The 25,560-nt window shown below is 46.2% G+C and overlaps 1 protein-coding gene across 1 annotated transcript in view; it reads right to left on the bottom strand.

Annotated features, from left to right (window-relative positions):
* The window catches only part of bmpr1bb (bone morphogenetic protein receptor, type IBb), a 119,218-nt gene that overhangs the window by 4,676 nt on the left and 88,982 nt on the right, over positions 1–25,560 (bottom strand). The window contains exons 4-11 of the mRNA XM_029654946.1: positions 5,833–5,992; positions 5,258–5,360; positions 4,560–4,662; positions 3,189–3,285; positions 2,921–3,059; positions 2,317–2,509; positions 1,732–2,029; positions 1,338–1,513 (exon numbers count right to left, since the gene is read on the bottom strand). Coding sequence (XP_029510806.1) covers positions 1,338–1,513; positions 1,732–2,029; positions 2,317–2,509; positions 2,921–3,059; positions 3,189–3,285; positions 4,560–4,662; positions 5,258–5,360; positions 5,833–5,992 — 1,269 coding nt within the window. The remainder of the gene's footprint in view (positions 1–1,337; positions 1,514–1,731; positions 2,030–2,316; positions 2,510–2,920; positions 3,060–3,188; positions 3,286–4,559; positions 4,663–5,257; positions 5,361–5,832; positions 5,993–25,560) is intronic.

The raw sequence follows: 25,560 nt of genomic DNA, 5'->3' as shown, positions 1-25,560 counted from the left end.
CGGATGTCTCGCAATGTTGCGCGTCTGAGGTATGAGGTTTCTGTGTTTTACACTATAGCCATTACCATATATGTGATTGAATAGTATCTGCTGTTGGCTTGTGTGGATGTATGTATGTGTTATGCAACATAGCTGACTTGAAACATTGTTAAAAGTTTCAGGGCCATGGGCCTTTCTCATGATGGAAAAATACAGAATAACATGAAGACAGGAACTGTGCAATGAGTTGGGGGGAGGCACATTCAGAACGGTATCGAGCATGAGCGCATAGATATTCTTCACAGCAACAGTTACATCTATCAACTGGAGCGCCTGGGGGCCGGGACCAGCTCTACGCCAACAATCAACGATAGGCTGGGTGAGTCTAAACCACGCCCAGTCTCTACTCGGAAGCAGGAACTATTTCTGTCAGAGTATATTTATAATATCTTTGTCAAGAATAAGTCAGTTCTCTGTTTTCCCTGCGAGGTGGGACAGAGAGCCTCTCCCTCGTGTTTTATCAGCTTTAGTTAATAAAGTAGCTTAACAATTTACCTTTCTGCTGCTTCCCTCACTCGGACCGGGTCTGCATCCAACAAGGTCTATACGGAATGGGATTAGCTGTCCTCGGGTCTGTTTGTAACGGGTAGCCCATATAGAGACCCGGGGTGGGTAAGCCCCAGGTCCATTTTGGAAGGGGTCCAACATTTTGGACCCATGAAGACCTCTACCCACTCTATATAAGCAAACCCAAGCCCAAGTTGTCAATGAATTGACCAATGCACCCTGTGTTGCGCTTACTACAGATAGATGGACCTCCAGGGCCACATTCAGTTGCCAAGCGTTGCAGATAGAAATGCCATGAATAGAGCTGATGTGATTCCTTATTCTATATGTCAGAAAGGCATGTTTGTTCTAGACGGACTGTTTCTATCTGAACATTCCAAAACATTGCGTCCTGCTGAGTGGGAGATGAGAAGGACCGTGCTACAGACGTGCCCCCTTTATGAGAGTGTCTACAAAGTTTGTATACCTGATTGTGCGCTCATCAGGCATTATATGGTTCATGATCTATTCCTGGGTTAGTTTAGCATCTTTTTCCAAATGATCAAAAATTAAGTACGTCAATTTATTTTCCCGCTGTACTGAAACGAACCGTGACCCCAAAACCGCAATAAGTACCGAACAGTGGGTTTGGTGAACAGTTACACCCCTACTGAACAGGATAAAAAAAAGAAACTTGAAAAAAGAAACATTTTTAATTGGACAAGCATTTTGGCAAATGTCTGCATGCACATGATCAAAGATCATGTCATGTCAGTCTATTGTGAAGCAGAGCATTGTGGGCCGTGTCTGACCTCCAGAGACACAGCGCCGGGCGATCTCCCAGAGGATGAGGCCGAAGCTGTACATGTCGGCCATGATGTAGGACTGAAAGTGTTTCCTGTTCAGACTCTCGTCCAGCACCTCTGGGGGCATATAGCGCTTTGTGCCCACCCTGGTGTTGGGTGGGATGTCCACCTCGTTAGTGTCACTGAGAGAGGCAGGAGTAGGGAGAGAAATAACACATCTTTTCATCAACATTGCACCATTAAAACAACACAGTCTTTGCATTTCTGGAATGATGCTAATTTTTACCGGAGTGAAAAGTATAGAAACATAACAAAGTAGAACAAATCTGCTCTATAAAGATGTTTAGTTTTTTCTACATTCATGACCTGATGTATGTCAGATGTCCCTTTCCTGTCCTACCTGATGAATTTGACGGCAAGACCCAGGTCTGCGATGCAGCAGGCCCCATTCTTCTTTACCAGGATGTTCTTGCTCTTCAGGTCTCTGTGGGCGATGGCCGGCTTGCCCTGGGTGCCAAAGATCTCTGTGTGGAGGTGACAGAGGCCTGAGACTGAGGAGTAGGCCAGCCGCAGCATGGCCTTGATGTCTAGCGTGGTGGACTTGAGGTAGTCGTACAGAGAGCCACTCTCATGGTAGTCTGTGATCAGGTAGAGCTGGGTCCACGAGCCTGTTCCCTTGATGTCCGCTGCTATGAAGCCTGGGTAGGGAGGAGACGGGGGGGGGAAGATCTTTGAGGAGATGCAAAGGGCTCGATTCAATCTGTAGCGTGGAATATCTGCGTTGTAATGCGTTTGACATTTAAAGGTAACTTCCGGTTGAGCCAACAAACACAGCGTTTACTGTGAACACGGTATCGTTGCCTTTAAATGTCAATCCCGCTACAATGCAGATCTCCCGGCTACGGATTGAATCAAGCCAAAAGACACACACATGTAGAGATGCACGCAAGGAAGCACACACACACACTCAACTCTCTGTCCTTACCCAGTATGTTCTCGTGTCTCATGAGGACAGTTTGGTAGATCTCTGTCTCTCTGAACCAGCTGGCCTCCTCGGTGGTGAAGAACACTTTGACAGCTACTCTCTCTCCTCTCCAGCGACCCATCCACACCTCCCCGTAGCGGCCCTTACCTATCTGCTTCACCATCTGAATCTGCTTGGCTATGGTGCGCTGCACCTGAGCACAGGAAAACACCCACACACCGTCGCCAGCGTCAATAAAACAATCATCGTCGTCAACAACTAAAGTGAACATTGTAATCGTCAAGATCACAATATCCTAATATCATAATCCTGATTTCTGCATCTAATTCAACATAACTAACCCACATCATAATCCTGATTTCTGCATCTAATTCAACATAACTAACCCACATCATAATCCTGATTTCTGCATCTAATTCAACATAACTAACCCACATCATATTCCTGATTTCTGCATCTAATTCAACATAACTAACCCACATCATATTCCTGATTTCTGCATCTAATTCAACATAACTAACCCACTGAGAGAGTACCACTGTATTGCTGGACTGATTTTGCCATTGGTTGCTGATGTGTGTGATGTGTAGTGTTGAGCGCTCACCAGCAGGGGGAGTCCTGATCCTGATCCAGAGCTCTGGGACTGTTCTATTAGGTCCTTCAGAGACTCTCCAGGGGGAATGTAAGTCTCATCCTGCTCCAGACCAATACTGTAGTGAGGCCGGGACTCCTGACGCTTATACCTGGAAGAGACACATTGGTAAAGCCCTTAGTAATGCTACTAAGGGCTTTATCCTTCTTCTTACATTGGTCTATGTTACCAATCTCCTCAGTGTGTGAGTCGGAGTCCAAGTCCATGTGTGTTTTCTCACCTGAAGTAACAGAAGACGATGATGAGCGCCAGGATGATGCTGCAGACTGTGACAGAGATGAAGAGAGCCATGTGGTGGATACTGCTGTCCACGTAATCTACAGGAGAGAGAGAGCGAGAGAGAGAGCGAGAGAGAGAGAGGAGAAGAGAGAAAGAAGAGAGTCAGAGAGAGAGAGAGAAAGGAGAGAGAGAGAGAGAGAGAGAGAGAAGAGAAAGAAGAGAGTCAGAGAGAGAGAGAGAGAAAGAAGAGAGTCAGAGAGAGAGAAAGGAGAGAGAGAGAAAGAAGAGTCAGAGAGAGAGAGAGAGAGAAAGAAGAGAGAAAGAAGAGAGAGAGAGAGAGAGAGAGAGAGAGAGAGAGAGAGAGAGAAAGAAGAGAGTCAGAGAGAGAGAGAGAAAGGAGAGAGAGAGAGAAGAGAAAGTCAGTCAGTTCACACATCCACAGAGCCAAACCTAACACTGGGGGTCAACTCAACATTACCAGTTCCTCCATTCATCTGTTTATAACAGTTTAATTCCAAACCCTGCCAAATCTCAGAGATGGGGACAAACTCTTATTTTCCACTCTCCTCCCCCACATCCCCCCTTCTCTTGTTCCTCTTTCCCCCTTCTCCCCCTCTCAGTGTGTGATCGATCATATCCCCTTCCTGAAAAAAACAGATTGGGTGTCACACTGACATCGCCACGGCAACCCCTGAGGCCCAAAGCTGCTCTGGGACTCTAGCCTTTCTGCCAGCCTCCTGTCAATCATTTAAACACACACGCACGCATACATACACATACACTTGAAAATAGACACACGCGGAAATGATCTCACGGTATAATTTGCAGCGTTTGACAAATCAATTTGTCTTTGACTAATTTCTTTGATAGACGTAACGCACCACACACACACACACACACACACACACACACACACACACACACACACACACACACACACACACACACACACACACACACACACACACACACACACACACACACACACACACACAGTGTTGGTGTCTAGCTAGAAGAGTGACAGATGGACAGATATCTCAGATCCGTAGCAGCGCAGGAAACTCAAGCAGGCCCTGGGGAGAGGCTGTCCTTTTCATTAGAGGGTGAGAGAACAAGCCAAGCCTGCCAGCTCCATTTCACCTGCCTCCCACTGTCTTCCTTACAGCCTTCCCCTGTCTTCCCCCTGAGCAGCAAGTGCCACTCCAGCCAGCACTATACACTGTGGTTTGTAACAGTTTAAACTGTCACTACCCATCACACCCAAGTGCAGGTTGAGGGAGCCCACTCTGAAAGCCTCTTCCGCACAAGAGGACAGAGATTCCCTGTGTTGACTGGGTGGAATTCACTGTGTGTGACTGAGTGTGTTTCTTACCAGGAGCCCTCGGTGGTGGTAAAGTAGGATACAGGTCTTTATTGCAGAAGTCCTGGTCTGTACAGCACTCCAGAGCCCTCCTCTGACGGGCATTCCCTGTGTCCTGTTGTGACCCACCATAAACACACAGTTACATCTACACAACTCTAATTACTAGACAACAGTTTGAAGGACTGCAGATGCACCGTCTTTATTTGTTCACTATTTTGTGGCTGGGAATGTTCCTGCACGGCAGGAAATGCAAACTTGTCGTGAACTAGAGGTTTAAAAAAGGATTCCACAATTTGTCATTTCCGCTTTAAAATATCAGACTTGATTTGCCATAAGAAAAAATGTATCAATACCTACCGGTTTATATATTCCACATAATTATTTACATTTCCTGTTGCTGCAGGAACATGTTCCTGCTGCTGCAAACTGGCTCAAATGAAGATACTACATCTGCATAGGGTATTTACAATGCTGCTTGTTGATGGCGAGACAAGGCTGGTCTAACACATTGCTTTCGTTGTAGAGGTAGTATAGTTTGTTCAGGTCTGATTTGAAGAGATTCCTTTGAGAAGTGTAGCGAGTCATAGAGGGATGATAAGGACTTTACAAGAGCTTATAAAGCTGGTTCAACTGCACTTCTACAGTGACTGCCTGCACTTGACGGCGTTCACACACACACACACACCGCACACACACTGCAGACTTACCCTGCACTGAAACTCCGAACCCACCAGCCCCAGACACCCAGAGGTCAGCACAGGGAGACTTCCCTCTTCATCTTCCACCATGGTGAAACAATAACCATCAGTCCTGAAGAGATACCGTGATCATCAACATCAGTGCCCATTCATCATGACTAAAACGCACAGTGCTGAGAAGGTTGTATTGTCAACCACAATCACATGTAATAAACACACCTAGAGGTGGATGGAGAGAGTGGGCATGAATCTGTCTGTAATTATGCTTGTAATTCAATACCTCATCACTGTCTGAGTTCATATGTTCCACAGTGGCTGTGGCACAGACACCAGTGTATTTTCTGTTCACGGAATTAGAGTTTTACAGGATAGCGACCGATATGAGGAATGGCCTCTGCTGTACACTAATTAATGCAAGCTAATTACACATTAGATATTAGACACAGTGGATTCTAAGATGGTCTGAAAAAGACGTCGACCGTGTCAACAGGGTTGTAATTTTGTGGAATGTGTGCGAGTCTGTGCGTGTGCCTCTGTGCGCGTGCCTCTGTGCACGTGCCTCTGTGCGGTCGTGTGAATCATACCTGCAGGTATTGTTGGTCGAGTCTTCAGGACAGTGGTGGTAACAGTGGCACCAGAGGATCCTCTGTGTTGGAACCGGGGCTGTACTCCCACCGTTCTCCCACCTACTGTCTGACCGGTCTCTCCCAGGGCTCCTCAGTAACATGGTGTCCAACACGTTGGCTACAGGGACACGGAGAGGACAGAGCAGGTTTATTAGTCCCAGGACCAGGACAGACCAAACACAGTTATATCACAGAGAGGACAGAGCAGGTTTATTAGTCCCAGGACCAGGACAGACCAAACACAGTTATATCACAGAGAGAGGACAGAGCAGGTTTATTAGTCCCAGGACCAGGACAGACCAAACACAGTTATATCACAGAGAGAGGACAGAGCAGGTTTATTAGTCCCAGGACAGACCAAACACAGTTATATCACAGAGAGAGGACAGAGCAGGTTTATTAGTCCCAGGACAGACCAAACACAGTTATATCACAGAGAGGACAGAGCAGGTGTATTAGTCCCAGGACAGACCAAACACAGTTATATCACAGAGAGAGGACAGAGCAGGTTTATTAGTCCCAGGACAGACCAAACACAGTTATATCACAGAGAGAGGACAGAGCAGGTTTATTAGTCCCAGGACCAGGACAGACCAAACACAGTTATATCACAGAGAGAGGACAGAGCAGGTTTATTAGTCCCAGGACAGACCAAACACAGTTATATCACAGAGAGAGGACAGAGCAGGTTTATTAGTCCCAGGACCAGGACAGACCAAACACAGTTATATCATAGAGAGAGGACAGAGCAGGTTTATTAGTCCCAGGACCAGGACAGACCAAACACAGTTATATCACAGAAAGAGGACAGAGCAGGTTTATTAGTCCCAGGACAGACCAAACACAGTTATATCACAGAGAGAGGACAGAGCAGGTTTATTAGTCCCAGGACCAGGACAGACCAAACACAGTTATATCACAGAAAGAGGACAGAGCAGGTTTATTAGTCCCAGGACAGACCAAACACAGTTATATCACAGAGAGAGGACAGAGCAGGTTTATTAGTCCCAGGACAGACCAAACACAGTTATATCACAGAGAGAGGACAGAGCAGGTTTATTAGTCCCAGGACCAGGACAGACCAAACACAGTTATATCACAGAGAGAGGACAGAGCAGGTTTATTAGTCCCAGGACAGACCAAACACAGTTATATCACAGAGAGAGGACAGAGCAGGTTTATTAGTCCCAGGACCAGGACAGACCAAACACAGTTATATCATAGAGAGAGGACAGAGCAGGTTTATTAGTCCCAGGACCAGGACAGACCAAACACAGTTATATCACAGAAAGAGGACAGAGCAGGTTTATTAGTCCCAGGACAGACCAAACACAGTTATATCACAGAGAGAGGACAGAGCAGGTTTATTAGTCCCAGGACCAGGACAGACCAAACACAGTTATATCACAGAAAGAGGACAGAGCAGGTTTATTAGTCCCAGGACAGACCAAACACAGTTATATCACAGAGAGAGGACAGAGCAGGTTTATTAGTCCCAGGACCAGGACAGACCAAACACAGTTATATCACAGAGAGAGGACAGAGCAGGTTTATTAGTCCCAGGACAGACCAAACACAGTTATATCACAGAGAGAGGACAGAGCAGGTTTATTAGTCCCAGGACCAGGACAGACCAAACACAGTTATATCACAGAGAGAGGACAGAGCAGGTTTATTAGTCCCAGGACAGACCAAACACAGTTATATCACAGAGAGAGGACAGAGCAGGTTTATTAGTCCCAGGACAGACCAAACACAGTTATATCACAGAGAGAGGACAGAGCAGGTTTATTAGTCCCAGGACAGACCAAACACAGTTATATCACAGAGAGAGGACAGAGCAGGTTTATTAGTCCCAGGACCAGGACAGACCAAACACAGTTATATCACAGAGAGAGGACAGAGCAGGTTTATTAGTCCCAGGACCAGGACAGACTAAACACAGTTATATCACAGAGAGAGGACAGAGCAGGTTTATTAGTCCCAGGACAGACCAAACACAGTTATATCACAGAGAGGACAGAGCAGGTTTATTAGTCCCAGGACCAGGACAGACCAAACACAGTTATATCACAGAGAGAGGACAGAGCAGGTTTATTAGTCCCAGGACCAGGACAGACCAAACACAGTTATATCACAGAGAGAGGACAGAGCAGGTTTATTAGTCCCAGGACAGACCAAACACAGTTATATCACAGAGAGAGGACAGAGCAGGTTTATTAGTCCCAGGACAGACCAAACACAGTTATATCACAGAGAGGACAGAGCAGGTTTATTAGTCACAGGACCAGGACAGACCAAACACAGTTATATCACAGAGAGAGGACAGAGCAGGTTTATTAGTCCCAGGACCAGGACAGACCAAACACAGTTATATCACAGAGAGAGGACAGAGCAGGTTTATTAGTCCCAGGACAGACCAAACACAGTTATATGGACACTGTGTCATTCAAACGGCTGCACCTACCTTGTAGTTAAACTTAAGTGCATACATAACTGAGGCAAATTCAAATTAAATCAAAGCTAGCAAAGTGACATTTTCTCCACTCTTCAACTCCCTCTTTCCAGACATGCTTGAAAAATCTAAATGCCTTGGCAACGTCACCATAGTAACGTAGCCACAGAAACGGTGACCGTGTCTGGTGAAAGCTACCCTTCTGTTCTGTTCTGGCCTCAACTCAATGTACCTGCCTGAGACTGGAACAACACTGGTACACTTAATACCCTCACAAGAAAGAGCTTTTTGTGCTCTGTGTGTGTGTGTGTGTGTGTGTGTGTGTGTGTGTGTGTGTGTGTGTGTGTGTGTGTGTGTGTGTGTGTGTGTGTGTGTGTGTGTGTGTGTGTGTGTGTGTGTGTGTGTGTGTGTGTGTGTGTGTGTGTGTGTTTTTGTGTGACAGGTGCGTGTGTGTGTGTGTGTGTGTGTGTGTGTGTGTGTCAGTCTCGACAGCAGTTCTGGAACGAGTGTGTGGCATGTCGTTTTAATATCCAAGGCCATATATCTCACCCTGGTTTTGGCAGAGCAGCCCAACAGAACCCTCGTGGCTACACGTTTGTGTGCCTCGATATTTTGGGAGTATGTGTGTTTACGATGTTATAAAGCCCTCCAAAGAATACTCATACTTCACTGTCAGCCGGAGCAGTATCTCCTATACATGAATGAATATAAATCAAAACAGCTCTAAAAATGATCGGTGGATACGTGTAAATATGTTGTTGGAGACCACCTCATTAAGTTGGTATTGTATATACCAGCTCTGTTTTGGTACACCTTCCCAGTCCCAACCATCCTGCCTCAGAGAGAGACACTGTGAAAGGACTCAGACAGTGTTACTGTGGGTTAGCCAGAAGAGACCAGCTATGCCCTCACACGTGTTTCATTCCCACTACAATAACAGCTCAGGGCAGGCTCAACCGCAGAGCAAAACAAGGTTCTGCTCATATACTTTACTAGAAAAACTGGGTGCTCGTGTTACCAGCACACTTCGCCTTTTCCACCTTCTAGCCTTTCACCCATTGAGCCTGCTTCACCAGAGAGAGGAAGGAAGAGGGCTCAGCGCTCAGAGCACCTTGACTAGTGACTATGGCAACCTTGAGAGAAGCAGTCATAAGTCTATATTATACTGTGTTAAAGAGATTCTGCAGTACTTTTGTATACTTATTACTAAGCCAGTAGTTCTGAAAGTAGCACTCATGAGCCAAAAGTGGTCCCTGGAAATTGCGTACTACGTCATGTCATCGCTCGATCTCTCTCTCTGCTGTGTACACTGAGCCGTGGGCCCGTCCTGCAGCCTCATTGTGTAACGCGGATCATTACACAGGTGCACCTTGTGCTTGGGACAATAAAAGGCCACAGTTTTGTCATCCGGCTTCCTCACCTGCTGGGTCATCTGGGGGGCTGGCTCAATAAATTAGGGCCTAATTCATCTATTTCAATTGACTGATTTCCTTATATGAACTGCAACTCAGTAAAATATTTGAAACTGTTGCATTTCCATTTTTGTTCAGTATATAAACTACACATTGACACATCAAGCCCAAAGCAGGAGGTTTAACAATGACTTTCTTAGTCACCAAAGTGCCGGAGCATGTCTTTAAAAAAGTGTCATACGAGTGACAATAAACACAAAGATGTCATGACAGATAACAACACAGAGCAAACAGACAATCTGCAGGCTATGCTCTACAATAAGCGCCACATCATTGTACTACTGTAAACCACTGCAATGACGAACCGAGACTTAAATGGTCACTGTTTGTGCTCCGTGGCAATGCTATTAGGAGGAGCAGTGAACTTCGGTCAACCAGGACATTCAACACCACAGATCCCAAACCCACATCCCCACTCCAGCCAGCCATACAGTAATACACGTGTATTTACTTGCACTGAGGTAAATATTGTGTTCCGCACCACCTCGACTCTGAAAGTGTTAACAGAACAGGTCAGACCAGTGTGTTCCGCACCACCTCGACTCTGAAAGTGTTAACAGAACGGGTCAGACCAGTGTGTTCCGCACCACCTCGACTCTGAAAGTGTTAACAGAACAGGTCAGACCAGTGTGTTCCGCACCACCTCGACTCTGAAAGTGTTAACAGAACAGGTCAGACCAGTGTGTTCCGCACCACCTCGACTCTGAAAGTGTTAACAGAACAGGTCAGACCAGTGTGTTCCGCACCACCTCGACTCTGAAAGTGTTAACAGAACAGGTCAGACCAGTGTGTTCCGCACCACCTCGACTCTGAAAGTGTTAACAGAACAGGTCAGACCAGTGTGTTTTTATACAGCTGCATATACACACATCTAATCAATCCACTAGTGTTTTGATGGCGAGAAATGTCCAGTTTTATGTGCCAGTATTATAGTCTTGGGGTCCGCTTCGCATCCCGAGTAGATACCTGACAGAGGTGGACCCAAACAAATCCAAGACAGTGGAACTTTACTCAACACTTCTATAGACACTTCAAATCCTACTGAACTCTATTATCAGACAGCCCATTATTCAATACAGTAAGTACTGTACAGCTGGACCAATGGACCCTTGTGGCAAGAGAGCTAATCAGATGAGAGAGCAGGGTAGTATGGGAGGAGATTGATTAGTTAGTGTCTGTCTGGATGGAGGATCCGGGTGAATCTCTCTCTCCACCTGAACCCCCTCTCCTCATCTCGCTCTGTGTGTGTAAAAAGAAAAGTCACAGTTTGCTACACAGATAGTCCAGGGGTAATCAGTCTGGTAACTACTAGGCTACGTCTAACCAACACACTCGGTCAGTTCATCAAGTCAGAACTGGAGGTGTACAGCCCTGGTACGGTGTGTCGCAAGGACTAACTGTAACCGTTGACAACAGCTTGTAAGTGTTCCAACGTGTGTGTGTGTGTGCGCGTGTGTGTGTGTGTGTGTGTGTGTGTGCGTGCGTGCGTGCGTGCGTGCGTGTGTGTGCGTGTGTGTGTGAGTGAGAGAGAGATTAATGAGTGCTGCCGAGTCAGAAGAGAGCAGAGCAGACACAACCAGTCAGTGTGTTCCTTTAAGAGCAGCACACTCCGTCCACTCTAATCTAACCACCCTGACAGAGGAGGGGTCTGGGCCCATGGCTGCACTGACTATCACACATTCCTTCTCGTGTGTATCTGTTGTGCAAATGTGGAAAACACACACGTTTTACGAGTTCATCAGTGGCGTGACTCTGTCCAGATCGTTTAAAAACAAAAATAGAAACTCACATAAAGGCAGAACAGAGGGAACAGAATGGACAAAGACTCCTTTTTTCCACTGCAGCAGGCCGGCTACAGGAAAGCTCCATCCTTCCAAGCCACTGTTGTCATTTTTCTTGTGAGGGAAAGAGAATCCCCCTTTGGAGGTAAACAGAGAAAATCCCAGACCCCGGGGCCAGTGGCATGGTGTAAATCCACAGGCTGGGAGAGCTGCTTAGTCTCTCACTAAGATCCATTAAAACACTACCTCTCTCCATGTAGAGTCAACTTCCCTCTAACTCCCCTCTCCTAATGGACTCACAGAGTGATGCAGGGCTGCTGTTATTTCGGGGAGGGAGAAATAGAAGAGGGTCTATGCCAACCCCTGGTCCTCTAACCCCTAAGCAGCCTTTCTGCCCTTGGGGAGACGAGTTTCCCTATTTGATCAGACCCATGGCCTGGCATTGGGCTCATACAGGCCTGGCCCCTGATATAGTTTGTTTTTAGAGGCCAACACAGAGCATATGGGGTGTAGACACAGGATGGGGGAGACTCCATATCTGTTACATGATTCCTGTTTAATACACACTCCTCTAACAAAGAGATTGATTCTATATCTCTCTATTTTCACTCATGTTTATAGTATTGAAATGCGTAGCTCGTAAAAATCGTCTGTCCTCAGTTGCAACATTCACTAACGAGTTCCATATTGCCTCTGGAAGCAATGTCAGCACAATAGCTGTTTCGTCGGGAGCTTCATGAAATGGGTTTCTATGGCCGTGCAGCCGCACACAAGCCTAAGATCATAATGCGCAACGCCAAGCGTCGGCTGGATTGGACTCTGGAGCAGTGGAAACGTGTTCTCTGGAGTGATGAATCACGCTTTACCATCTGGCAGTCCGACGGACACATCTGCGTTTGGTGGATGCCAGGAGAAAGCATATATCGGCGTACACATCACGGACAAACTGAAATGGTCCACCCACACAGACAGCGTGGTGAAGAAGGTACAACAGCGCCTCTTCAACCTCAGGAGGCTGAAGAAATTTGGCTTGTCACCAAAAACACTCACAAACTTTTACAGATGCACAATCGAGAGCATCCTGACGGGCTGTATAACGGCCTGGTACGGCAACTGCTCCACCCACAACCGCAAGGCTCTCCAGAGGGGAGTGAGGTCTGTTCAACGCATCACAGGGGGCAAACTACCAGCCCTCTAAGACACCTACATCACCCGATGTCACAGGGAGGCCAAAAAGATCAAGGACAACAACCACCCGAGCCACTGCCTGTTCACCCGGCTATCATCCAGAAGGCGAGGTCAGTACAGGTGCATCAAAGCTGGGACTGAGAGACTGAAAAACAGCTTCTATCTCAAGGCCATCAGACTGTTAAACAGCCATCACTAACATTGAGTGGCTGCTGCCAACATACTGACTCAAATCTCTAGCCACTTTAATAATACAAAATTGGATGTAAGAAATGTATCACTAGTCATTTTAAACAATGCCACTTTATATAATGTTTACATACCCTACATTACTAATCCAATTATAGTCGCACACCTCATGAAGCCCTTATGCATTTATGTTTTTTATTTATTTTTATTTAAAATTTAAAAAATATTATTTTATTTTACCCCCTTTTCTCCCCAATTTCGTGGTATCCAATTGTTAGTAATTACTATCTTGTCTCATCGCTACAACTCCCGTACGGGCTCAGAAGAGACGAAGATCGAAAGCCATGCGTCCTCCGAAACACAACCCAACCAAGCCGCACTGCTTCTTAATACAGCGCGCCTCCAACCCGGAAGCCAGCCGCACCAATGTGTCGGAGGAAACACTGTGCACCTGGCTACCTTTGTTAGCACGCACTGCGCCCGGCCCGCCACAGGAGTTGCTGGTGCGCGATGAGACAAGGATATCCCTACCGGCCAAACCCTCCCTAACCCGGACGACGCTAGGTCAATTGTGCGTCGCCCCACGGACCTCTAGCGCTGCAATGCAGTGCCCTAGACCACTGCGCCACCCGGGAGGCCCTCGCATTTATGCTTTGATAAGGTTTGTATCACAACCTGATGTGTCTGTCTTCACTTGTAGCCTGTGAGAAAGATGAGTGCCATGTGGGTGCGAGGTGCTTCCGGGAGAAGAGAATTATAATTATTATATTCAGCCCAATGGCACAAAGGCCACTGGCAGCAAAATGCATGGATTATTTTAGGGGGCATTACATCCACACAAAGGGGATGCAGCCGGGAAATGATCAGGTGCTTGTGAAATCGTGAATGAGAGACTGATGAAGTGTGTACAGCCTAAACAAGAAACAAAGCAGAGCTCATGTGTCACGACTTCCGCCGAAGTTGGCTCCCCTGCCTGTTCGGGTGGCGCTCGGCGGTCGTCGTCGCCGTCCTACTAGCCGCTACCGATCCCTTTTTCGTTTGTCTGTTGGTTTTGTCTTATTACTTTCACCTGTGTGTATTTTGGTTTAATTAGCTTCCCTATGTAGTAGTTTGACCCGCCCTTGTTTTGTGCGGGATTGTCTTTTGTTACGTGTGTACATATTAGGTCATGGTGTATTTTGTTTTCTATACTGGACACCCTGTGGTTTTGGGTTGTCTGGTATAGTGTCCTGCGCCCTGTATTTTATTGGGCTTATCAGTTTGGTGTGCAATAGTAAAGCACTTTACTCCGTTACTCTCTCTCTGCGTCTGATTCCTGCACACACACCTAGTCCCGCTTGACATCATGGCTTTCAAAAAAATGTAAAATCATCATTAGAAATGCATCATGCAGCCTTAGAATGTATTTAACATCTTAACATATAGCCCAATATTTGTATCACAACTAAAGTTACATTAATAACTCTAAATGAAGCATATAGGAGGACCTGTTTCTTTGTTAACCGCTCAACACAGAATAGACACATGTGCGCACTCCCTCAAAACATTCTATTTTATTCAGCTATGTTCAATTGTATTCTTCATACTATAAAATAATATAAAATAATCCCACAGAATTCTAAGCAAATCTTGACTGCTAAATGAACTAGTGTAGCTCACAGCCATATGGCATAGACAGGTCAGGGCCTAACACAAGGACAACTCAGAGTATGCTATTCTGTTCTTCTGAAATATAATACATTTCTTCATATCATGTTTCTTTAGACCTGTCTGTAATAAATCATGGATTTATTGTGATGGTGTAGGCTATATTACATGGACTTATTCAACGTTTTAAAATGTAGATGTTTTAAAGGTCTGTATCGGTGGCTTCTAGGCTATGTGCGAAAGCCAGGAGATGCTAAATGTGCTGATGTTAATTAACGGTCAATTACCGTGAGACCGGCAGTCATTTGCTTGACAATCACCGGCTGACGAAATGTCATGACCGTCACAGCCCTAGGAAGGGCACCTGTATCTTTGTAGTGATTGGGTGTAGTGATACACCATCCAAAGTGTAATGAATAACTTCACCATGCTCAAAGGGATATTTAATGTCTGCTTTTTGTTTTACCCATCTACAAATAGGTGCCCTTCTTTACAAGGCATAGGAAAACCTCCCTGGTCTTTGTGGTTGAATCTGTGTTTGAAATTCATTGCTTGACTGAGGGACCTAAAATATAATTCTATGTGTGGGGTACAGATATGAGGTAGTCATTCAAAAATGATCTTAAACACTAATACTATTATAAACACTATGAACACTATAAGAATGGAGAGGATGGCTGACGTTTTTATGTGCTCCTAACCAACTGCTATTTTGTTTGTTTTATTGCGTTGTTTGTAACTTCAATCTTTTTACTTATTTTGTACATAATGTTTGCTGCTACCGTCTCTTATGGCCGAAAATAACTTCTAGACACCAGAACAGCGATTACTCACCTCGAACTGGTAGAAGTTTTTTCCTTTAACGAGTCCGACGAGAAGGATGTACTGCTTTCTCGGGAACAGGCTCAAATCCCCATCACTTGTGTGAAGAAAAGACGGAGAAAAAAGGGTCGGAGGTCGGTCTGCCTAATGAGAATTCATAGGCGAGTGAGTAAACTCCCACTACCATCTGCTCTATTGGCCAACGTGCAATCATTGGAAAATAAAATCCATGACCTATGATCAAGATTATCCTACCAACTGGACATTAAAAACTGTAATATCTTATGTTTCACCAAGTCATGGCTGAACGATAACGCAGATGATAATAGAGCAGGCAGGGATGTTCCACGCAACGGCAGAACAGAGAAGTTACCTCTGGTAAGACGAGGGGTGGGGGTGTGTGTCTATTTGTCAATAACATCTGGTGCGCGATGTTAGGTAGAGTATCATATGATAAGCTGTGGACCACACTATCTACCAAGAGAGTTCTCATCTATATTATTTGTAGCTGTCTATTTACCACTACAAACCAATGCTGGCACAACATAGAGTTGGTTGAGTGCGGACTCAACCAACTCTATGTCTTTCCAGGTTGCATCACATCCGGCCATGATTGGGATTCCCATAGGGCGGCGCACAATTGGCCCAGTGTCATCCAGGTTTGGCCGGGGTAGGCCGTCATAGACAGGTGGCTACGAAGTCTGGTAATGCGACAAACCTTTTTCAACATGTGAAGCAAAATCAGTCTTTGGAACATGCAGGAGGTTTTAGTTTGCACCACAGTGTTGATAAACGCCCTTTAAGCACCAGCCAATCTAGGGACGTTTGCCCGAAGCTGACCGTGTTTATGCCCTACAAGCAAACATCGAATAGACAAAAGATATCACAAATGTTATTATGCATTGCATTGCATTGCTAAGGACTTTCTACCAATTAGCACAGTCGAAAAGGAAGGTTCCAAGAGGCTTATCATTTTAATTGACCCCAGGTACGTGCTCCCTGGCCGCAAAAATGGAACAATTTTCCTTAAAGTATAATTTTATGTGTAGCTCACATAAAAAAAAAAAATGTAACCTTTTATTTAACTAGGCAAGTCAGTTAAGAACAAAATGTTATCTACAATAACGGCCTACCGGGGAACAGTGGGTCAACTGCCTTGCTCAGGGGTAGAACGGCAGACGTTTACCGTGCCAGCTCAATCTAGCAACCTTTCGGGTACTGGCCCAACACTCTAATGTTTGTTCGGGCATTATGCATTCTTGAGTCTGAAGCAGATATGCACCTTTTAAACATTATTAGATTAATATCGTGATAATTATCGTTATCAAATGAAAAAAATATATAGATATTGTGATAATTGAATTGCAATATCGCCCAGCTCTAGTAGTGCGTACGGCCCAGTACATCACTGGGGCCAAGCTTCCTGCCATCCAGGACCTATATACTAGGCAGTGTCAGAGGAAAGCCCCAAAAATGGTCAGAATCTCTCGTTTTCTCTGCTACCACACTGCAAGCGGTACCGGAGCGCCAAGTCTAGGACCAAAAGACTCCTTAACAACTTCTACCCCCAAGCCTTAAGACTGCTGAACAATTAATAAAATGGCCACCGGACTATTTACATTGACACCCCCCCTTGGTTTTGTTCATTGCTGTTACTCACTGTTTATTATCTATGCATAGTCACTTCACCCTTACCTACATGTACAAATGACCTCTAACCGGTACCTCCGCACACTGACTCAGTACCGGTACCCTCTGTATATAGCCTTATTATTGTTGTTTTATCGTTTGACTTTTTATCATTTTGGACTTTAGTTTATTTGGTAAATATTTTCTTAGCTCTTTCTTGAACTGCGCTGTTGGTTAAGGGCTTGTAAGTAAGGATTTCACGGTAAGGTGTTGTATTCGGTGCATGTGACAAATAACATTTGATTTGATTTGATATTGCACACAGAGTGCAACTTATGATGTGACTTGTTAAGCCAATTTTTACTCCTGAACTAATTTAGACTTGAAAACTTATTCACTCAATACCTTTCAGCTTCTCATTTTGAATGTATTTATTTGTAAAACATAATTCCACTGACATTATTGGGTATTGTGTGTAGGCCAGTGGCCCCCAAAAAATCTACATTTAATCCATTTAAAATGAATGTTGTAACACAACAAAATGTGGAAAAAGTCAAGGAATGTCAATACTTTCTGAAGGCATTGTTTTCATTATAGGTGTTCTCTGCAGACTCTCCTGTAAACTTCTTACCAGAATTGGCTGAACCAAAACCCCAAGCTCTCACGGGACAGACACAGTAATAAAGACTGAATACAAACACCTTAAGAGTAATTCTCTCTTTCTGACACACACACACACACACACACACACACACACAAACTTTTGTTGTGTCAGCCACCGGGCGTTGCCAAGGTCACCCTGAAACCTGATCCCCATCCCCTAAACATTCCAAAGGCCTTTCCTCTAACGAGATACACACAGACCCACACTTCATACTGTACTACACACATACACACTGACAAGCACACACACTTGCTGACACAAACACTCACACATGATCACACAAAGTTTTTGATGACATTTTTTGGTTAATCTTTTTATTTTATTTTTTTAACCCCCTTTTTCTCCCTAATTTCGTCATATCCAATTGGTAGTTACAGTCTCATCCCATCGCTGCAACTCCCATATGAACTCGGGAGAGGTGAAGGTCGAGAGCCGTGTGTCCTCCAAAACACAACCCCGCCAGCCGCACCAACGTGTCGGAGGAAACACGGTACACCTGGCGACCGTGTCAGCGTGCATGTGCCCAACCCACCACAGGAGTCGCTAGAGCGCGATGGGACAAGGACATCCCGGCCAGGCCAAACCCTCCCCTAACCCGGACGACGATGGGCCAATTGTGGGTCGCCCTTCTAACTCAAGCCAACAACTCTGTCTAACTTGTATAGGTTATAAGTTAATAAGGCTCAATTAGTCCTTCCATGAAATTTAACTCAACAAAAAAAGAAAGAAAGAAAGAGAGAGAGAGAGAGAGAGAGAGGAACCAACAGAGAGAGAGAGAGAGAGGAGAGAAAGAGGACAGATGCAGAGAAAGAAAGAAAGAAAGAGAGAGAGAGAAACCAACAGAGAGAGAGAGAGGCATAAATTCCTCCAGGTGTCCAGAGTAAATCACCTCCTCAAAGGAGCCATCTTCCTGTACGTCTCCTGAACGCCCTCTGACCCTGTGGGGGTCACCAACGCACCGCTGAGCTGCCACGCTGTCATACATCATCCCATGTCCCTCACCCTTCAACCCCCCTCACCTCCTCTTAACCCCTCTTAACCCGCATTGGCTTCAAAGAATCCTGTCACACTACACACACACAGGGGCCCGATGGTATGACAGGCAAATCAAACCCGGCCCTCGTATCAATCATCCATCCTTCACCGTGACTAGTCTGCTCGACCCTCATCTACTCCTTCCCCATCATGAGAGGCTCTGTTTCCCCCTGCCTGATGCCTGATACCCATCCAGACTGGGGAGGAGGAGAGCAACTGATCCACATCGTGGACCCTCACCAATCTGTTCTGTGTGTGACCAGGGCCTGACCATAGAGATGTTATGCTGGTGCTAGAGGGGCACCCTGGGGGCGCCCGACTCCCGTCCTCCTGTGGAAATAATGCCCCGGTAGATTGATGGGCCGCACATCAAGGGAGCCCCTCTGACTTGTGGCCCCAGACACACACTGTACCCCCCTGAGAAACCTCTTACTCTCATCCCCTCTTCTCCGGCCCAGGCCTACGAATCACACCAAGCCCGACCTGTCAGGGCTTAAAGGGTGATTTAGCACAGAGAGAGAGAAAACCTTCCACGTGTCTGGAGAGAGGAGAACCCCAGAGCCATGCTATCTCTACAACAAATGACCCCTTCAAACAGGGAATGGACAGGGAACAGACATGTGTAATAGTCTAACTGATTGCAATTTCTTTCAAAACTGTAAAGTCGTGGCCAGACATGTATAAACACACTGGGGTTGTGATAAGGACTACGTTGGTGTGATACTAGGACTCTGTGCAGGTCTTGCTGGCTAGCTCCATCAGCATGCATGGTGACAGTTTTTTCCCCATGATGGCAGATCAAAGCCTCACCTCTCAGTATGCAGACTGAGTAGTCTGTCACTCGCAGGGCACTTTGCATGTACGTGTCAATTAATCTCAGGGATGTTTTCCATCTCCCATTCAAAACAAAACTGGAAAACAGGCCGCTTATCACACAGAACACCTGTAGCCAGAGGTCAAGACACACACACATCCCTGCTCTCTCTTCCTGTCGCGGACAGAATTGCACGCACACACACACACACTCACGCATGATCACACACTCTAAGTCATTTACCTGAGCCGTTTGCTTCGTCTGAGGACTAGTTCCAGTAGAGCTCTATCTGATAATAGGACTGTAAAAGCCCGGAGGACGGCTGTTCAACAAAGTGCCGGCCTGTGTCTCGGTTTCCCCGGCGACGTGTCACTGTGCCGGTAACCATGTGAACAGTAACAGTCCCTACAGAAGCAGGCTATATCAGGCTAATCCTGAATACCTGGGTCTGGATCGAATTGACTGGGATCCTGTGGTGCCAGATATCGTTCGACCATTGCCCAAACCAGATCAGTCTATCATCTCTGGATGGAGTGAAAAAAGAACTGCAAACCACCGTTGAATGTGAATTAGGAAACAATGTGGGGAATTCAATATTTGTGCGTTGACGTTAGTGAGCGGGACGTTTCTCTGACAGATATGGGAAGCTGTGACAGGAAGCAGTGTGTAGGTTTGCCAGACGGCAACTGAACACGCGTAGAGGTGCTGAGAGGATCCAGCCACCTCTCCCTGTCCGTCTCCTTTTCAGTGACCAGCCAAACCTCAGCCTAGGCGGCAGCCTCTGCCGACTGTCTGTCTTCCAACACCATGTTAAGACACAGAACACACCATGGACCCGCATAGTCCTCTACAGCCCCCTCTGCCAAACCATCTCTCACACGCGCACAGGCCTACAGTGACGCACACACAGACAGCCAGACAAAAACACAAGCTTCCAAAGTAACAAACTAAAGAAGACGTGTGAAAGCATGTACACATAGACACATGTATACAGGCGCGAACAAACACAGTCACACACACTCACAAGGTAACCAAGACAAATGGTTTCATAGCAGGCCAGCATCAGCCCCACCTGCTCTGTGTCTATCAGCTTGTGGGGCGTGTGTGTGTGTGTGTGTGTGTGTGTGTGTGTGTGTGTGTGTGTGTGTGTGTGCGTGCGTGTGTATGTGTATGTGTGTGTGTGTGTGTGTGTGTGTGTGTGTGTGTGTGTGTGTGTGTGTGTGTGTGCGCGCCCCACCAGTTTAACACACATCAAACTAAACTTTGATTCAGTTTGTATAAATCTCTGATGAGACCATAACATATTCCCCATCTCAGTCATTCTATCCCGGTTCCCACACTGCCAACCCTCATCTTCTCTCTATCCTGAGCCCACTGCTCTCAAGGGTGTCCGTTACATACATTAGACTGTGATCAAGACAAGAACCCTACCTTCACCCAAACATCCCCCTCCCTCAATACTTCCTCCAAAAACCACAGGTGCAGCCTTAAGCCTCCCTTTCCCTCGCTCCAAACTTCACACACCCCTAAAAGTCCCCCTCCGGCCCACTGCCCTCTGTGGTTACCAGTCTCATGCAGTCCCACTGCTGGAGCAGAACATCTGTCCTGGGATCAGGTTCTGTTTGGGGAACATGATCCACATCCTGTCAGGAAGCAGCCTGGGACCTGCTACTGCTGCTGGGCTTCTGTATCCTGCTCTAGCCCCTGCTACACTTACAGTAGGCCTTCGTTCAATCACTGATGCCACAAGACTTGACCTAAACTGAATAATCACAAAGAAAATGCCATCCTATAACACCAAAGCAATTACACTGAAAAGGCAGGAAATGGTATTTCACAAGAGACTGCAATCAAAGGAGTTTTTCAACATTTAGTCACTTATCATCTGTGTCTGTACTGTAGAACAAAAACGAGAAAAGCTCAAAGTTATCGAGCGACATGTTGCCATGGTGTGTTCCTCCCATACAGTACGGAAGGTGGGATCCGGGACAAGGAGAGGGTGAGCTGACCTCGTTTACATTGTTGAGTCTAGATGATGATAAACCCAGTCGTTTCGCCCTGCTTGTGGCCTTGCGGCATCTCCACACCACCTCGAATGTTACATGTTATGTTTATCTGAAATGGATATCATGTTTAAGCGACGTTGAAGTGTGGCCGTGTCTTTCACTAACTGGCTTTCACTCCTACCCTGCGTGGCGCCAGAAGACTCAAGGACTTTCAGCAGCCATGTCACACATACTATGGAACGAAATAGGCCTAAATGCAACGAGTAGTAGAAGAGTCAATTGTGTAAGTTGTAACCTCACACTGTATGGTGCATGGCCTATTCAGAAAAGATGTATGCATTGTTACTGCAGGAATGAAGTATGTCAATCTATTCTTTGGGAACTTTGCATCAGCCTAAACAACAGGTGGCGAATTAACCATGCTGTGAAGATTCATGAGTTACCTCCTATGTGTGTTATCCTCATTTAGAGAACCATGCCTGATCTGTCCCAGCAGCACCGAGGAGAGGGCTGAGGGGGAGAGGCCTGATCTGTCCCAGCAGCACCGGGGAGAGGGCTGAGGGGGAGAGGCCTGAGGGGGAGAGGGCTGAGGGGGAGAATTAACCACGCTGTGAAGATTCATGAGTTACCTCCCATGTGTGTTATCCTCATTTAGAGAACCATGCCTGATCTGTCCCAGCAGCACCGGGGAGAGGGCTGAGGGGGAGGATTAACCACGCTGTGAAGATTCATGAGTTACCTCCCATGTGTGTTATCCTCATTTAGAGAACCATGCCTGATCTGTCCCAGCAGCACCGGGGAGAGGCCTGATCTGTCCCAGCAGCACCGGGGAGAGGCCTGATCTGTCCCAGCAGCACCGGGGAGAGGGCTGAGGGGGAGAATTAACCACGCTGTGAAGATTCATGAGTTACCTCCCATGTGTGTTATCCTCATTTAGAGAACCATGCCTGATCTGTCCCAGCAGCACCGGGGAGAGGCCTGATCTGTCCCAGCAGCACCGGGGAGAGGGCTGAGGGGGCTGAGGGGGAGAGGGGGAGAGGGCTGAGGGGGAGAGGCCTGATCTGTCCCAGCAGCACCGGGGAGAGGGCTGAGGGGGAGAGGCCTGAGGGGAGAGGGCTGAGGGGAGAGGCCTGAGGGGAGAGGCCTGAGGGGGAGAGGCCTGAGGGGAGATGGCTGAGGGAGAGGCCTGAGGGGAGAGGCCTGAGGGGAGAGGCCTGAGGGGAGAGGCCTGAGGGGAGGGGGCTGAGGGGGAGAGGCCTGAGGGGAGAGGGCTGAGGGGGAGAGGCCTGAGGGGGAGAGGGCTGAGGGGGAGAGGGCTAGAAGAGAGAGAACAGACTGCGAGAGATGGAGCGATAGAGAAAGAGTGGACAGGGAGAAAGAGAGGATTGGAAGAGAGAGGGCCAGTCATAAAGCTAGCACACAACTCTGTCTCTCCGACCAACCAGAACCAAGTCTTCGTTCACTGTACCCACTAAAACAGCAGTTGGGGTTGGCAGGCTGAGCTTAAAACATGAGTGGGAAACGAGAAGCAGCTGGTCTCCTGTCCTCCCAGCTCGGCCGGCATGTCTCTCTGTCTATGCGAGCTTTCTCTGTGCTTCATGGGAGAACTGATGCCCACAGGATACACAAAGGTGAATCTGTGTGACTGCTGTGAGGTTTTGACTATGTTAAATCAGCGAGACAGACAGACTTCAGCTTAAAATAGTCCATTATGCTGCGAAGTCAAGTGATATACTGTGTAGATGTCTCCGTTGACATAAGTCTACCATACTGATCATCAGCCAAAGTATTTCGAGACAAACCGTGAAAGCTGCCTACAGCCTTTTGTGTCTGGCCTTGATCCTTTACAAACACTGCAGACCCCAAATCTCAGCACCTTATCGGTCCACAGTGCATATCAAAACCAGAAGTATAGCAGGACCATTCTCTCCATGCCAGACAATCCTGGAACATTCCAAGGTGTTTAGTGGCTTACAGTATCTGACATTCAAGGCCATCAATGCATCTGATTATGTTATGGTTGTTTATATGATGTTCTGCAGGCACAATACATAGAGTGTATCTTGTCCTCCCAGACTCACATTCATTTAGAACTATAAGATAATAGGGTTAGTGCTATAACATGGAATGGCTTGGCTGGTTACCTATAATCACCATATGTTTTGATGCGCAGTTCATTAGCAGCCAAATAGCATCTGGAATGAACACACCAAAATGATGCTTGATTTAGTTATCTTTCATTTGAGGGGAAACCTAGTTCAAGTGACCAGAGAGAGAGGCAGTGATTTGACAGACTGTGGTTAAACCTTTGCCACCCCAAAATGGACATGTTCTGTTGTATAAGGAGGCCCATGGGCCAACAGAAAATGTTGTCCATTTTGGGGTGGCAAATGTTTGATGGCATTAGATTGATGTGATAACCTGATATGATACAACTTGATATGATAACCCCTCCAAAAAAGTATCTTTCTATGTTTTTCATACCTTTATATATCTTGTTGTATGGGATTCTATGCAGTAGAATGTTCACAGGCGGATGAAAGTAAGTTCAGACTAGTTGAAATGTTCACATGCTCATTAAAAATTACTATAAATCGGGCAACCCGAGTGGCGCAGCGGTCTAAGGTGTCCCTACAGACCCTGGTTCGATACTAGGCTGTGTCACAACCGGCCGTGACCGGGAGTCCCATAGGGCGACGCACAATTGCCCCAGCGTTGTCCGGGTTAGGGGAGGTTTTGGCCGGGGTGGGATTTACCTGGCTCATCATGCTCTAGCGACTCCTTGTGGCGGGCCGGGCGCCTGCAGGTTGTTTTCTCTGACCCATTGGTGCAGCTGGCTTCCAGGTTAAGTTGGCGTTGTGAACCCGGGTCAGTAGTGATGCCTCAGTGCCTCAGACTGCTGCACCACTCGGGAGGCCCTTGTTTTTATTTATTTAACTGGACTGATGGTCATGTCTCAGCATGTCGAAGTGAAGAAGTGGGTTTCATTTGATTTCTAAAAGTCTTGAATAAAAACAGAGTTGTGTTCTAGTCATTGTCTCTGAATGTAGTGAAACTGTCTTTAAGGACCGGGATTAAATCATTGCAATCAGTGATTGGTACAGAAGGAGACTGGAGGCCCTTCATGGCAAAATCACTGATATCAAATTACTTGGCAAATGGTCCAAAATCCTCTTCTATACGCGGTCCCTTGAAAAAATTTAACCGTGAGCTTTGTTTGGCCATTTTCCTTGGTTTTCCTAGTTAAGTTGACTAGTGAGTCTTAGCTAGCTAGCTAATGGTGAGTGGCCTACACCGTGTAGGATAGCTACTGTTTACTGCACATGGTATCAGTGTGAAGTGACACATGCCAGAACACGCACATTATTATGAAATTGATAAACTTATTGTTGTTGGGGAATTTTTACAATTTCTTGTATAGTTTTTTCCTGGTAAATAATCAAGCATAATTCAAATTCATTACATAGGCCTAAATGAAATCAAATCTAGTGCTGTACATGAAATCAATGTAAGATGTCCTTGAGTGTCCTAAAAGGCTTCTGAAATTTATTTTTATTGTCAAAATATATCCATTTTGTTTTCTCACCCCATCCCTACTGCTTGCTATAAATGATATCTGATTGTGTATGCATGTTTAGGCCAGTGCTTGAGTTGGACAGAAATAGGTGCTGGTACTCATTTTTGGTGCCGGTACCATTTATATTTAAATGCAGGAACTCCTCAATACTTTTTAGCTAATATTCTACAGAAGGTGCAGGGACTCAAGCAGAAGAACATTTGAGGTGCCGGTACTCCGTTCCGGTGAGTTCATTCCCAAATCAAGCACTGTGTTAGGTAAAAATACATTAAAAATACAGTACATTCGGAAAGTATTCAGACCCCTTGACCTTTTCCATATTCTGTTACCCTACACCCTTATTCTAGAATTGAATAAATAAAAAATGTTCCTCATCAATCTATACACAATACTCCATAATGACAAAG

The sequence above is a fragment of the Oncorhynchus nerka genome, linkage group LG4 (assembly GCF_034236695.1).
Source record: "Oncorhynchus nerka isolate Pitt River linkage group LG4, Oner_Uvic_2.0, whole genome shotgun sequence".
Classification (NCBI taxonomy): Eukaryota; Metazoa; Chordata; class Actinopteri; order Salmoniformes; family Salmonidae; genus Oncorhynchus; species Oncorhynchus nerka.
The sequence above is the reverse complement of the archived record's forward strand: the minus strand, read 5'-3'. Positions and strand labels throughout refer to the sequence as shown.